At 37.3% G+C, this 17,102-nt stretch overlaps 1 protein-coding gene across 1 annotated transcript in view; it reads right to left on the bottom strand.

Annotated features, from left to right (window-relative positions):
* MEIKIN (meiotic kinetochore factor) overlaps positions 1-17,102 on the bottom strand; it is an 86,656-nt gene that overhangs the window by 35,725 nt on the left and 33,829 nt on the right. The window contains exons 8-9 of the mRNA XM_044387268.3: positions 9,581-9,645; positions 5,226-5,296 (exon numbers count right to left, since the gene is read on the bottom strand). Coding sequence (XP_044243203.1) covers positions 5,226-5,296; positions 9,581-9,645 — 136 coding nt within the window. The remainder of the gene's footprint in view (positions 1-5,225; positions 5,297-9,580; positions 9,646-17,102) is intronic.

Below are 17,102 nucleotides of genomic sequence, written 5' to 3' on the forward strand. Positions count from 1 at the left end.
TGATATTGAACATCTTTTCATGTGTCTGTAAGCCATCTGTATTATTTTCCATAATTTTATCTTCTATATCATTGACTCACTCCTCTGCTTCATCCATCCTCATTTTTATGGCTTCCACTTGGGATTGCATCTTAGTTATAGCATTTTTATTTTCAGCCTGACTAGATTTTAGTTCTTTTATTTCTGCAGTAAGGGATTCTCTAGTATCTTCTATGCTTTTTTCAAGCCCAGCTAGTATCCTTATAATCTTTGTTTTAAATTCGAGTTCAGATATATTACTTATATCTGTATTGATTAAATCCCTGGCCATGAGTACTACCTCCTGTTCTTCCTTTTGGAGCAAATTTCGTCATCTCGTCATTTTGTCCAGAAAAGAAAAGAAGAAAACAACAACAACAACAACAACAACAACAAAACTAGATCCTGGGTGTGTTTTGGTCTGTTTGTCAAAAGAATTTTCCAAAAGGTGGTCACTTTCCTACTTGTAGACTTGCAATTTTTGTTCTCAGACCTCCAACTGATTTCTTGGGTGTTTGGAATGATTTGATAACTATCTAGCTATATTAGAGGGACAAGACAAGCTTAGGGTCCCCCTAATCCTCTGCCATCTTAATTCCTCCTCCACCATAGCCTAATTTAGAACATTTTTGTTCCCCCTAAAAGAAACTCACATCCATTAGCAATAAATCTCCCTTCTATTCCCCACTAGGCCTATGTAACCACTAATCTTTATATATTTGCCTACCCTGGACACTTGTTATAAATCGAATTATATAATAGGTGGTCTTTTTGACCAGCTTCTTTGTTTTTCAAGGTTCATCCAAGTTGTAGGATGCAACAGTTATTATTATTATAATTTGTTATTGTCTGTTTTGTCAATTATAGTCAAATGGATATGAAGTAATATCTCATTGTGGTTTTGATTTGCATTTCCCTAATGACTAATAATACTGAGCATCTTTTCATGTGCTTATTGGCCATTTGTATATCTTGATTGGAGAAATATAGGGAAATTCTTATACACCAGCATCCTGAGGATGATGAAACTATAGTCAGGAACCACCTACTAGAAGCACAACTTTGAGAAGGAACAGATCATACAAGAGCATAAGAAATGGCATTTAATCAAGATGTGACACATTTAAATGATAATATCCTTGATTTGTATAGAGGTGTGCGTGTGTACATGTGTATATGAATTGATGGAGTATGAAATTGAGATAGTTTATATGTAAGCCAGAAAGGGAAATGCAACAAGGAGGAAGTGAGGAAGCACGGAAAAGTAAACAGAAAGTAAGGGGAAGATGTTTTATTGCTTCAGGCTAAAAAAGTGAAATTCAGGCCAACTTCAACTAGATCTCTAGGTCATAGAGGCTCAAGTTGCCTACTGAGTAATATTCAGCTATCTCCTCTTCCTCACTTCCTCAGTTACCCCTCAAAATGATTAGCCCTCAAAAATGATTAGCTCTCAAAAATGATTTGAGAGCCCTCAAAATGATTAGCCTTCAAAATGATTCAGTAAACACAACAAAACATGTTTCCTAAAAAAAAAAAAAAAACAAAAACAAAAAAAAACATGTTTCCTCTATCCCTGCCTCTCCTTCTAGTTACTGTGCTTCTTCCTAATTTCCCTTCAGAGTCAAGTTCTATACATAATCATTACTACCTCACTTTCTTTTGCCCCACCTTTAATGAGGAAAAATTGACAAAATAGCTGTATATAACTAAATGAATGACTTATGAATGAATGAACCATTATTAGGATAGTTAAACCTACACTGACACATTATTTTCCTTCTCCCTGAAGAAATTCCTTTAATATTTCTTACAAGGCAGGCCTACTGGCAAGAAATTACAATTATTGTTTGTCTGAGAAAGTCTTTAATTCTCCTTCATTTTGAAGGGTAATTTCATGAGGTATAGAATTCTAGGTTGGTGGGGTTTTTTCTCTTAGGGCTTTAAATATTTCATTTCACTCTTTTCTTGCATGATGGTTTCTAAGGAGAGATCTTAATTCTTACGTTTGCTCTTCTATAGGCAAGGTGTTTTTTCCCTCTAGCCTCTTTCAAGATTTTTTTCTTTCTTTCAAGATGTTGAATATAATAAATCTAGGTGTAGTTTTGAGGGCATGTATCCTGCTTGGTATTCTCTCAACTTCCTGAATCTATGATTTGGTATCTGACATTAATTTTGGGAAATTTTCAGTCATTATTCCTTCAAATATTGTTCCTGTTCCTTTCTCTGTCTCTTCTCTTTCTGGAAGTCCAATTGTGTGTTTGTCACACCTTTTGTAGTTTTCCCACAGTTCTTGAATATTCTGTTCTTTTTTTTTTCAGTCATTGTCCTCTTTGTTTTTCAGTTTTGGAAGCTTCTACTGTCATATCCTCAAACTCAGGTATTCTTTCCTCACTGTCTCCTACTCACTACAGTCTACTAATGAGTCCATCAAAAGCATTCCTCATTCTTGCTATAGTATTTTTGATCTCTAGCATTTCTTTTTTGATCTTTCTTAGAAATTCCATCTCTCTGTTTATATTATTCATCTGTTCTGGCATGTTGTCTACTTTGTCCTATAATGCCCTTAGCATATGAATCATAGTTGTTTAAAATTCTGGTCTGATCATTCTAATACTACTGCCATATCTGACTCTGGTTCTGAGGTCTATTCAGTTTCCTCGAACTGTGGTATTTTTGCCTTTTAATAAGCCTTGTAATTTTTTGCTAAAAGGTAGGCAAGATGTACTGGGTAATGGGAACTGTGGTGGATAGGCCTTTAGTAAGGTGGCAAGGTTTAAGTCATAGTGTTCAGTAAACACAACATGTGTTTATGATTAGGTCTTTTTTGTTGAGCCTTTACCACTGGAGGGTAAAATTCACCAGTATTTCTTAGTCCCCGCACCTCCTTAGGTGGGACAGGACAGCTAAAGAGAGCTGTATCTGGATATTTCCATTCCTCCGTGTGGAAGGCTAGAGAGAGCTGGAATTGGAGTATTTTCCTTTCTTCATTCGAAAAAGCAGAGCTGGCTGAAGTTGGGTATTTCCCTTCCCCAAGGTAGGTCAGGCTCTAGTAAAACCTCAACAAGTTAGGCTCTGGTAAAATATATTCTTCTGAGGGAAGGCTCTGTTAGCAACAGAATACTCCAGTATACTTCAAAATGGTTCTTTTCCCCTTACCTTACCAAAAGCACGAGGGGATTTTTCTCAGATATTGACTGTGAGGATCTGGTAGAGGTCCTTCCTAAAGAAAAAACTCACAAAAGTGTGGAGGCCCCCTGATGACTGTCCCTCTTGAGTTTTTAACTCTCAGCATTGTCCTCACCGAGCATCTAACAACTGATCAATCACGCCAGCACTGGTTTTCCCATCTTAGCACTGGTTGTCAGGGAGCTTTCTGTTCAAGCGTTCTTGCTCCAATAAGTCATGATTCTCTGTATCCACCTGTCTATCTTTCCAAGTATTAGTGCAGCACTTTGGCCTATGACCTTATTTATCTGATATATCTAAAAAGACTTGTTAATTTTTAACTTTCTTCAAGTTTTTTTTTTAAAGATTCATTTATTTTAGAGAGAGAGAGAGTGTGAGCATGGGGGGTAGAGGCAGAGGGAGAGAGAGTCTCAAGCAGATTCCGCACAGAGCCCAGAGCCCAACACGGGGCCTGATCCCATGATCCCAACACCAAAGCTGAAACAAAAAGTCAGACACTCAACTGACTGCACCACCCAGGCACCCCTTTGTTCAGGTTTTTACTTGTTAGGCCAGAGTGGTGACTTCTAAGTTCCTTACGTTCTAGAGCAGAAACTGGAAGTCCTCCAATTTTGCAAAGTTCTTTATAATGCTGGGATTTCAAGCAACATTCAGGATTGTTAACCACTCCTCCTTTTAGCAGTAAATATTCTTGTCTCTTGGTTTCTATGATACCATATTCTGTTCATTTTCTTCCTTTTCTCTGTCTACGCTTTTCTACCTGACTATAGAGTATTCCAAGGAATGATCCTGGACCCTTTTCTCTTCCTCACTCTATAGAAACTCATTCTTTCTCAGGTGCTTTCATCTATTTCTATAAACTTAAAATTATCTAGAGCACTGTATACTTATCTTCTACTTTCCTAACCTGCAGATTTATAGCCAACGGTCCTTACAACATTTTCATTTTCACGTACCCTCAGACCTCCTGCCTCTCCTATCATGCTAAAGAGCACCTTTGTCGGGGCACCTGGGTAGCACAGCGGTTAAGCGTTTGCCTTCAGCTCAGGACGTGATCCCGGCGTTATGGGATCGAGCCCCACATCAGGCTCCTCTGCTATGAGCCTGCTTCTTCCTCTCCCACTCCCCCTGCTTGTGTTCCCTCTCTCGCTGGCTGTCTCTATCCTGTTGAATAAATAAATAAAATCTTTAAAAAAAAAAAGAGCACCTTTGTCCACCAAAGCTGCTTAGGACAGAAACCTAGAAGTCTCTTTTGACACCTCACTCCTTCATCTTCTACCTCCAATTCATGATCTCTACAGGGAAAATTATCTTGAATCCATGCATATTTCCCATCTCTCTTACAAAATATCCTCGTCAAGGCCACCACAATCTTGCATCTAAAGGATATGTAACTTCATACTAAGGAATCTTCCTACTGAGACTCTTGCCCTTTTCCAATTTTTTACCCAATGTTTACAATGACAGTAAAGTGTAGTGGAAAGAATACAGACTTAAGATCCAGAAAGACCTGCCACAAATTAATAACTAAACATCATTTTTCTTAGCTATAAAATAGGTGAAAACAAAGCAAAACAAACAAAAAACTCACCTCATAGGTATACTATAAGGAAAAGATATAATTTTTAAAAGTGCTTAGAATAATGCTTACCATTGAATAATCACTCAAAGTGTAGCTCCTGTCTCAAATTTCTCCCCAAAGACCTATAGATTCTAGGCCTAATGTACTCCTCAGCAGAAAATACTGCTCTGGCTACACAGCAAATGTTTTATTTTTACTTTAAATTAATGTTTAATAGACATCCAACTATCCAAAAGGAATTTGGAAAAACTGTAAACTTTAATTCTCTTTCATTAAACTTATATACATTCATATTACAGTAATGTAATCTAATTACCAAATTCAAAAACCGAAATTATTGACTTAAATAGCTGAAAAATAATTCCTATAAAACTATTAAGAATATGTCCTATATTAATGAAATTTATGATTTATGTAGTTTTTCTGCTTCAACACTTGCTTTTTTCTTTGTTTTTTCAGGGGCTGAAGGGTAAGTTTGCTCAGCAAGTAAAACTTCACAAGTTGCATTATCTGTAAAGAAAAAGATGCTTCAATATTTTAATTATTTAACCTCTCACTAACTGTATGTACAGAAAGTAGAACTCAAATTTGGGGAAAAAAACACACCCTGATTTTAATGACTATGTCTTTGAAATAGTTCTAGAAGAAAAGCTTAATATATGTTGAATAACCTGACTTACTACAGATGGAGCTTTATTTGAAGAGCTCCATGTTTCATAGGAGTAAATAAGTTCTATGTAAAATATTTACTTTTCATTTAGTACAGAAGGTTGCATGTAATTAAATTTCTTCATTTATTATCCTTCCATTTCCACTCTCCTGTATTTTCAGTCTCTCCCTTTTTACTGCAAATTTTCTATTAGTATTTAAAATATAATCAGGACTCTTTGATTTTATCAAAAACTTTATCTGTACCCCATACTCCTTCCTGCTACTTCCTTTCTCTCCTCTTCTCCATGGGCATGTTTCTTCAAAGAGCTGTCCACATATACTCACATAACTTCCTCTCCTCCTGTTCACTTCCAAACCCACAGCAATCTAGCTTCAGGTCCCACCTTTATGAACAGAAACCTTTCCTGTCCTACCTTACTGGACATCAGTACAATAAACAAACATGAATATTTTCCCTCTGGCCCCTTTTATGGATCCTCTTCAGTCCTGACTCTTCCCTTTTTTTCACTCTCCAGGCTCAATTCAAGGCAACAAATATCTAGTCTGCTATGTGCCAATGTTACTGAGTATTGCACATTTGGCTTTTATTCTTAACACTAGTACCTTGCTTTAAGTCAATACAAGATTTCCCCTTGAATTATTTCAATAGCTTTTCAATTCAGCTTCCTCTGCAGTCCACTGCCCACCTAATGAACCTAAAACACAAGTTTAATATCATCTGCTTAAAACTCTTCCAAGGCTTTCCATTGTACTCAAGTTAAAACTCAAGCTTCTTAACTCGGCATATAAAATCCTGGTTTTTATGATCGCTGCCTGTATAATTCTATATTCCCAGCCTCACTGCAGAGGCTAAAAGGGTGCTAGATACAATACAGGATACCCACTTAAATTTGAATTTCAGATAAACAAATAATTTTTTAGTAGAAGTGTTTACTGTGTACTAGTACAAGCATGTACAATATTTATGACATAATTATATTAAAAATTATTTGCTGTTTATATGAATTCAAATTTAACTGAGCATTCTGTATCTTTATTTGCTAAATTTGGCAACCCTTGAGACTACTCACTCCACTCTTCTTCATCTCCTAAGGTAGAGGGAAGTAGTAGGTTTGAGAGTTTAGTAAGAGATGAAATTGGTACCAAGATTTGGTAATAGATGAAGCAAGGGAAGTAACAAAGAGGAAGGTGTCAAGGATGATCTCATGCTTCTGGTCTGCTAAGCTACATTTGCTAACTAAGATGGAGGACACTAGTAGAAGTCCAGGTTAGGTCTTGGTCGTGACAATTTTCAGTTCTCAATGTTCGCTTTTTTTAATGTCTTGGTAACTTATGTTACAGTTACTTCTAAATGTTGGAGTGTTCCATTTACATTCTTTTTGCATGTTTGTTTCCTCTTCCACTTCCTAGGTGAGCTCATCTAATCCTATGGCTTTAAAACATCTATATTCTTGACTCTAGATATTTATTTACAGCTCCAGTTTCTGCCCTAAACTCCAGGTTTCATGTCACAAACTGCTTTCATGACATCTCTATTTGAAGGCTAATAAGCCTCTCAATGTTTTAAAATTTTATTGAAGCACTCCACATACACAGTAATGGGCACAAATCTTAAATGTATATGTATTCACTGATATAGTTACCACCAAATCAAGATATAAAATATTTCCAACACCCCAGAAGTTTCCTATATGTTCTTTCCCAGTCAGGACTCTCTTTCCAAAGACTACCACTATTCTTACTTCTACTACCTAAAACACTCTTGCCTGTTCTTGAACTTCATATATACAGAATTACACAATACATACATGTTTGTGTCTGCATGAAACATTAAGTACATGAGTAGACAAATCAAATCTAATGTAGAAACCAAATTCTCTTAATCAGTCTCCCAACTTGCTCTGTCCTCTGATGCTCCCGTCTCAAGAAATGATACCATTATTCATTCACTTGCTTAAACCAACAATTTTAGACTCATCCTTATCTTCTACTTTTCTCTCTTACCCAACATCCAGCCTCATCAGAAAATTCTGCTTTAAAATATATTCTGAATCAGACCACTGCTCCCACTTTAGTTTCATACATCACTATCTGACCACCACAAAGGGTCTCTTTGCTTCCACTTGCCATCTTAGTCTATTCTCCACATGGTAGCCAGAGTGATAATTCAAAATACATATCTAATTATGTCATCCCTTTACTCTAAGATGTGTTTCTTGGAACATTAAGAATAAAATCCCTACTTCTTATGATGGCGTAGAAGACTCTACATTATACCATTTGATTATACCCTTAACACAATTGAAGTCATTCTTTTTTTTTTTTTTTTTTTACTCATTTTCCTCCAGTCGTTCTAACCTCTTTCCTATTCTTCAAACATGCAAAGCTCATTCCCATCTCCTGGCCTTTTCTCTTGCTCCCTTTGCTAAGCATGCTCTGTCACAGGTTTTCATATGACCCACTCCTGCACTTCATTCAAGCTCTGTACAAATGTAATCTCCTCAGAAAGGCCTATCCTATTACCTTATCTAAAATAGCATCCGTAGTCACACTCTGTTTTTATCTGCTTTATTTTCTTTCGATACTCTCATTCCTGACATTGTTGTATATTTACTTGTTTAACTGTTTATTATCTTTCTTCCTCTACTATAACATAGCTCTGTTAGGGCAAGGACTCTGTCATGTTCCCCAGCAACTAAAATACTTCGTGTTACACTGTAGGTGATTAATAAATATTTGTTGAATGAATGGAATTATTGAATGGTGTGATGAGGTGTCTCTGAAATATCTAAGGGAGATGTTTAGAAGGCACCTGCATATAAGGGTCCTAGCCTCAGAGAAGAGTCTTTAATGAGAGAAAACTTGGAAACCCTACTTTTTATAGGATACCTATACATATCAGGGGGTAAATTTTTAAAAGATTAAAATATAAGAACTAGCCTTGAAGAACTCCCACATTTAATCACTAATAGTGGTAGATAAGTTAGCAAAGGAGCAGGAGTTACCTGAGAAATAATTTCTTGTTTGTCTCCATGATAAGACTATTTTCTAACATTGAGTAAAAAACATGACATACAATTGGAACAAAGATGGATTTGTTGAATTAAGGAAGTAAAAAATACCTCTTGAGCAAGATGTGATTTAATTTTAAATTTCAAGTCAATCAACCACATAAAAGTAAGAATACAAAAGCATACATAATTCCAGAATCACTATTCTCCCTTACTACCAGGCCTTATAAAAAACATTTTCTACAGCCAAAGCAAAACTTTTCATTGGGCAAGACCTAAGTAAAATCATGATTGTTTTTGGTACTCTTACCAATTTCCCTTTCATAATCTCTTTTCTCTTGTTCATAAATGCCCTTACTCTTGTATCTATAAAACAAATCCCCCTGCTAATGTTCACCCCCCAGGGTATTAGATGCTAACCACTCCTTTAAAAGATGTGTGCTTTTCCAAGTTTCGTTTTTATCACTTGATTAATTTCCCTCAGAACAGCAACTATTTTAATTATTTTTATACCCATAACTCCTAACATAAAACCTGGCATGTAGAAAATACTCATTAAGAGCATTTCTTAAAGTGAAGATTATGTAAAAAACCAGCCATTCTTCAAGTTTACCCAAAAACAGATGCTATAAAACTTGATTTAGGAAATAAAAATAGCAATCTGAGATATAGCATGTAATAATAAGGTTGGAAATGTTCAGCTAAGTTTATCCTAATAATAAACTAAATCATAGAGTGTCTATAATGCAAGATACTATGCTGATTTTTATTTTCAATCATCATACATAATTCCAATATATCTGTTTATTGATTATCTTCTGTTCCTATGACTAAAACTTAGGAGGCAAGGACTTTATATCACTCCTCACTGGTATATATAGCAATGCCTAATACAGAGTACATACTCAGTAAATGCTTATGAAATGAATGAATTAATTATAGGGATAGTTAAGATTCACAGTGTAACTTCACATATCTTCATTTCTTAAAATACAACCAAACTAAAAAGCACTCAGTTTCCTTGGCTACCAATTTTCTCAAAATATGCTGCACTGTCACAAAAATAAAGAAATACAGAATTATGAAAATGATTAGTTTCACTATTTATTACCTGATTCTGAATGTGAAGTGCTCTTTGGTTTTGGAGAAATGTTTTGGTCTACTAATGCCGTCACTCTATAATAAGAACAAATTAATGGTTATTCTCGTAATCTTTCAGTTAACTCTTGAGAACCCTCAAATAATACTTAAAATAATAACATTTATATTTACATCAAATACCCTGTAGAAAAAATATAACTGGTTTAAAAAATGTTCCCATATATATGAACAAATAGTTTAATAATAAAAGGCAATATATTTATACATTTTTCAGTGTGAGACAATACATATAGAGGACAAGGTATAGTGTTTAGAATCAGACAGACCTGGGTTTAAAGCCCAGTTCTGCTACTCACACTTGAGTGGCCTTGGAAAAGTTACTTAACCTGTCTTGATTCTTGGTTCCCTCATTTATACAAAAAGAATGGCAATCTTTTTCCCTAGGGTTCTTGTGGTAATGATCTCAAGTAACATGAGAAATAATATTTTCTAAGAATTAAATCCTTTTTTCTCTCTTTTTTTAAAGATTTTATTTATTTATTTATTTGTTTGTTTGTTTATTTACTTATTTGAGAGAGAGAGAGCTTGAACACAAGTGGCAGGGAGGGGCAGAGGAAGAGGTGAGCAGACTCCCTGCTGAGCAGGGAGCCCAACACGTGGCTCAGTCCCAGGACACTGGGATCATGACCTGACCTTAACTGTTTAACCTACTGAGTCACCCAGGCACCCCTATCCTTTTCTCTTTTACAAATGACACCACCCTCAATTCTACTGAAATGCATATGAGAGGATTACAAGAGGAACACCAAAGGATCAAAGCTCAGGCTTTGACCACCAAAATGGGAGTGCTGCATCCCTAGCAAGACAATGGAGTTGAAAACCAAACGTGAGATGATGATTTTCTAAATTCCCATTGCTGGTTTATTGAACAACTGAATTCAGTAGGCAAAAAAAAAACAATTTTAGGCAAGGGAAACAAAGGCAAAAAACGAACTATCGGGAATTCATCAAGATAAAAAGTTTTTGCACAGCAAGGGAAACAGTTGACAAAACCAAAAGACAACTGACCGAATCGGAGAAGATATTTGCAAATGACATATCAGATAAAGGGCTAGTATCCAAAATCTATAAAGACTTTATCAAACTCAACACCCAAAGAACAAATAATCCAATCAAGAAATGGGCAGAGGACATGAACAGACATTTCTCCAAAGAAGACATCCGAATGGCCAACAGACACATGAAAAAATGCTCCACATCACTTGGCATCAGGGAAATACAAATCAAAACCACAGTGAGATACCACCTCGCACCAGTTAGAATAGCTAAAATTAACATGTCAAGAAATGACAGATATTGGCGAGGATGCAGAGAAAGGGGAACCCTTCTACAGTGTTGGTGGGAACGCAAGCTGGTGCAGCCACTCTGGAAAACAGTATGGAAGTTCCTCAAAAAGTTGAAAATAGAGCTACCCTATAACCTAGCAATTGCACTACTGGGTATTTACCCTAAAGATACTAATGTAATGATCTGAAGGGGCACCTGCACCCCAATGTTTATAGTAGCAATGTCCACAATAGCCAAACTATGGAAAGAACCCAGATGTCCATCAACAGATGAATAGATAAAGAAGATGTGGTGTGTATACACACACACACACATACACACACACACACACACACACACACACTAGAGTATTACGCAACCATCAAAAATGAAATCTTGCCATTTGCAAAGATGTGGATGGAACTAGAGTGTATTGTGCTAAGCGAAATAAGTTAATCAGAGAAAGGCAATTATCGTATGATCTCACTGATATGTGGAATTTAAAAAACAAGGCAGAGGATCATAGGGGAAGAGAGGGAAAAAATGAAACAAGATGAAACCAGAGAGGGAGACAAACCATAAGAGACTCTTAATCATAGAAACAAACTGAGGGTTGCTGGAGGGGAGGGGAAGGGAGTGGAGGGATGGAGTACCTGAGTGATGGACACTGGGGAGGGTATGTGTTGTAATGAGTAGTGTGTATTATATAAGACTGACGAATCACAGACCTGTACTCCTGAAACCAATAATACATTATGTTAATTTAAAAAAGAGAAAATAACGAAGAAGAGAAAAAAAACAATGTTATTCTATCCTATTTCCTCTTTAATTAATCCTGTCAAAAATAGTACTTTCTTGCCCCTGGACGAACTTTCAGGTGTAGTCCATTGTTTTTGTGGTGTTCTCTTGTACAAAACAGTCATTTTGGGGTAATAAAAAGCCCAGTGTAATATCACAACACCAAACTCTTATTTTTTTTTTAAAGATTTTATTTATTTATTTGACACAGAGAGAGACAGCCAGCGAGAGAGGGAACATAAGCAGGGGGAGTGGGAGAGGAAGAAGCAGGCTCCCAGCAGAGGAGCCTGATGTGGGGCTCGATCCCAGGACCCCAGGATCACGCCCTGAGCTGAAGGCAGATGCTTAACGACTGAGCCACCCAGACGCCCCCCAAATTCTTATTATCTGATTTATATTTCTTCCTTTTCCCAACTTAGGACAGAATTAGACTGAAAACCTGCACTGAGGAAATCAACCATGGTTGGTTTCTTCTATATTTCTTGTTCTTTTAAAAATCCCCCGTTTGGTAGCTACTCTTTGGGGTCCTCTGGCATTGGAGTAGGTGGAAGGAGTTGTAGAAAGGGACAGAAAGGTCTTTCTTGACTTTGATTGACACTATTTATAACATGCCATTGATATCCTCTGGGTCTGACAGACAACCAAATGCTGACTCTTTCAAACCTGAAGTATTTTTGAAGGATTCAGTGATAAGATTTCCCTACACTTGGGGCTCTCTCACTTGCTGCTATTTATGATCTCCTCCACTTTTGCATTTGATGATAGAACTTTCAGCCGCTTTCAATTGAGTTTACCTTGTCCTTTTCAGGAAGTCGTACTGGGCATGATCCTTTCCAAGATGATCCATAACTGACCCTCTTCTGTGGAATGTTTATCTGACCTATAGGCATTATGCACAAATCTTTGTTGTGCCCAACTCTGAAAGTGCATCTAGCTTCCTCTTTATCCTGCCATTCCAAGGCATCTAACAGACTGCTAACAGACCCTCTTGCCTTTAGACTTTTCAGGGGTGAGTCAGAAACCAAGTTCTAGGGGACATATGAAAAGAGAACTTTTCAAATGGTTCTCTCAGAGCTTCTTCTCTTTTGTTGAGGTGAAGGAATAAGCCTACCCCTCTCCTTGCATATAACACCAATAACTCTTATCAGAGACATATGTTTTTGGTGATTTCATCCCTTCAGCGCACTCTTAGCTTTTTCTCAAATAGTTTGGGGATTGCTGATGGGCAAATGCATGAAGAATTGGGTTTTGACCCCACCTTCTACAAGTTGTACATAGATAAATCTACACTGATGGAAATGGGGTAACTGTCATTTTATTTTGTTTTCATCTATTGAGGTTACTGTTCAAACTTTAAGACTACCTGAAAGCCACATTTAATATTCTGCTACATTCCTCAAGTTCCTTTTAACATACATAGATGAAACCACAGAGTTTTACTTTTAGCTACAGAATGTAGAAAAAATTCAGGATGTGATCAGAGATAGATTCCTGCTCCATGCCTTCCAGCCTAGAGGATTACTGCTAAGAAAAAGGGTTTCTTCTTTGCCAATTTGGATACCTTTTATCCCTTTTTTGTTGTCTGATTGCTGTTGCAAGGACTTCTAGCACTATGTTGACTAATAATGGCGAGAGTGGGCATCCTTGTCGTGTTCCTGATCTTAAGGGAAAGGCTTCCAGTTTGTCCCCATTGAGAATGATATTCGCTGTAGGCTTTTCATAGATGGTTTTTATGAAATTGAAGAATGTACCCTCTATCCCTACACTCTGAAGGGTTTTAATCAGGAAAGGATGCTGTATTTTGTCAAACGCTTTTTCTGCATCAATTGAGAGGATCATATGGTTCTTGACTCTTTTCTTGTTGATATGATCTATCACACTGATCGATTTGCGAATGTTGAACCACTCTTGCACTCCAGGGATGAATCCCACTTGGTCACTATGGATAATCCTTTTAATGTACTGTTGGATCCTATTAGCTAGGATCTTGTTGAGAATTTTGGTGTCCATATTCATCATGGATATCGGTCTGTAATTCTCCTTTTTGATGGGGTCTTTGCCTGGTTTGGGGATCAAGGTAATACTGGCCTCATAGAATGAGTTTGGTAGTTTTCCTTCTGTTTCTATTTTTTGAAACAGCTTCAGGAGAATAGGTATTATTTCTTCTTTGAATGTTTGGTAGAATTCCCCGGGGAATCCGTCAGGCCCTGAACTCTTGTTTTTTGGGAGGTTTTTGATCACTACTTCAATCTCTTCATAATTAATCAGATGACTGGATTAAGAAGATGTGGTCCATATATACAATGGAATATTACTCAGCCATCAAAAAGAACGATTTCTCAACATTTGCTGCAACATGGACAGGACTGGAGGAGATAATGTTAAGCGAAATAAGTCAAGCAGAGAAAGACAATTATCATATGGTTTCATTCATTTATGGAACATAAGAAGTAGGAAGATCGGTAGGAGAAGAAAGGGAAGAAGAAAGGGGGGGTAAACAGAAGGGGGAATGAACCATGACAGACTATGGACTCTGAGAAACAAACTGAGGGCTTCAGAGGGGAGAGGGGTGGGGGAATGGGATAGGCTGGTATGGGTATTAAGGAGGGCACGTATTGCATGGTTCAATGGGTGTTATACACAAGTAATGAATCATGGAACTTTACATCAAAAACTAGGGATGTACTGTATGGTGACTAACAAAATATAATAAAAAATATTATTTAAAAAAAAAAGAAAAAGGGGACAGAGCCTTGGGAAATAAGCAGTTTGACAGTGGGAACTGACTTCTCTCCATCAAGCCCTAAATCTGGAGGTGGGAGTACTAAGTATGAATATGACATTAGAAGAGAAAGCCAAAAGCAGAAGGGGCATGTGCCAAACTCACTCTAGGTGGAGACAACCACAAGGGGTAGAAGCTCAATATCAAACTATTCAGTCAGAGAAGAGACCTCAGTTAGCCCTCCTTGAGAGTCCCTTAATTCCTGTAGATTGTGAATGAGTTCCCAAGGTTCCAAATACCAAGGGCAATGCAGAAGGTGTTCAATTTAGAACCAAAATACCTGACATAGGGCTGCTGTGGCTGGTGACTCTACCGCAAACGTTGCAGAAAGGCAATCAAGTCAAAATCTGGATGGAGGACTTCAATGACACTCAAGGAGTTTTGGGTAGCAACAAAAGCTAAGGTAAGAAAATTATCAGCAATAGAAGATCTCAGACCCTAAATAAGGCTGTAAGTTCACCAAAGACTTTATCAGCAGAGTCCAGCCCAGGTATAGAACCAGTCTTAAAACCTGCAGCATAAATTAGTATAAGTCCGGAGACAACTTGTGGATCCCAGACAACCTCAAAGCCCCAGCTTTACCCCTCCCCCAGCTCTGCTTGCTCCTATGTCTATACACCTATATTTAGGGTGACCATTTATCCAAACTGGCACCTTCCTGAGAGTAAAAGGGAGTTCTACTAAAATTTATGTCAAAAGAATAGACACATACTAAGACTGTCCCAAGCAAACCAAGAAGTGTGATAATCTACTTTTATGCCATCCTTAGGAATATGGAATGGGGAGAAAAATCTGTAAGTTTCAGCATTCACCCAAAAGAGACTTTTAACTGGAAGTAAATGGATGGCATTAATAAGTTTAACTCATCATTTCCCAGCTAAATAGGAGAGAAAGGGGAGGAGAGCCTATGAGAAGCTGAAGTCAGTTAATTTTAAAAATAAGACATCGGCCACAGCAACCTTTCTCATGACACATCTCCAAAGGCAAGAGAAACAAAAGAAAAAATGAACTTGTGGGACTTCATCAAGATAAAAAGCTTCAAGGAAACAGTCAAAAAAACTAAGAGGCAGCCCACGGAATGGGAGAAGATATTTGCAAATGATACTACAGATAAAAGACTGGTATCCAAGATCTACAAAGAACTTCTCAAACTCAATACATGAGAAACAAATAAACAAATCAAAAAATGGGCAGAAGATATGAACAGACACTTTTCCAAAGAAGACATACAAATGGCTAACAGACACATGAAAAATGTTCAAAATCATTAGCCATCAGGGAAAATCAAATCAAAACCACACTAAGATACCACCTTAGGCCAGTCAGAATGGCAAAAATTGACAAGGCAAGAAACAACAATTGTTGGAAAGGATGTGGAGAAAGGGGATCCCTCCTACATTGCTGGTGGGAATGCAAGTTGGTACAGCCACTCTGGAAAACAGTGTGGAGGTCCCTTAAAAAGTTAAAAATTTAGCTACCCTATGACCCAGCCATTGCACTACTGGGTATTTACCCCAAAGATACAGACGTAGTGAAGAGAAGGGCCATATGCACCCCAATGTTCGTAACAGCATTGTCCACAATAGCTAAATCATGGAAGGAGCCGAGATGCCCTTCAACAGATGACTGGATTAAGAAGATGTGGTCCATATATACAATGGAATATTACTCAGCCATCAAAAAGAACGATTTCTCAACATTTGCTGCAACATGGACGGGACTGGAGGAGATAATGCTAAGCAAAATAAGTCAAGCAGAGAAAGACAATTATCATATGGTTTCTCTCATCTATGGAACATAAGAACTAGGAAGATTGGTAGGAGAAGAAAGGGATAAAGAAAGGGGGGGTAATCAGAAGGGGGAATGAAGCATGAGAGACTATGGACTCTGAGAAACAAACTGAGGGCTTCAGAGGGGGTGGGGAATGGGATAGGCTGGTGATGGGTAGTAAGGAGGGCACGTATTGCATGGTGCACTGGGTGTTATACGCAACTAATGAATCATCGAACTTCAGATCAAAAAAATAAAAATTTAAATTAAAAACTAAAAAATAAATAAATAAAACTAATATAACGTAAATAAATAAATAAATAAATAAATAAATAAATAAATAAATAAATAAATAAATTCCACGTGAAACTAATATTATACTCCATGTTCACTAACTGGAATTTAAATAAAACCTTTAAGGGCGCCTGGATGGCTCAGTCCGTTAAGCTTCCTACTCTTGATTTTGGTCATGATCTCAGGGTCCTGGGATTGAGCCCCACGTCAGGCTCCCTGTTTAGAGGGAAGTCCCCTTGTCTCCCTCTCCCTCTACTCCTCCCCTTGCTTGAGCTCTCTCTCTCTTAAGTAAATAAATCTTTAAAAATAAATACATACATACATACTTTAAAAGAAAGAAAGAAAGAAAGAAAGAAAGAAAGAAAGAAAGAAAGAAAGAAAGAAAGGAAGAAAGCTGTATTTTCTCTGCATATCCAAGTGGTACATTTTATTTTTTAAAGATAGCAGGGAGATCGGTAGGAGAAGGAAGGGAAGAATGAAGGGGGGGGGGGTAAAGAGAAGGGTGAATGAACCACGAGAGACTATGGACTCTGGAAAACAAACTGAGGGTTTCAGAGGGGAG

Source organism: Ursus arctos, unplaced genomic scaffold (genome assembly GCF_023065955.2).
Source record: "Ursus arctos isolate Adak ecotype North America unplaced genomic scaffold, UrsArc2.0 scaffold_5, whole genome shotgun sequence".
Lineage (NCBI taxonomy): Eukaryota > Metazoa > Chordata > Mammalia > Carnivora > Ursidae > Ursus > Ursus arctos.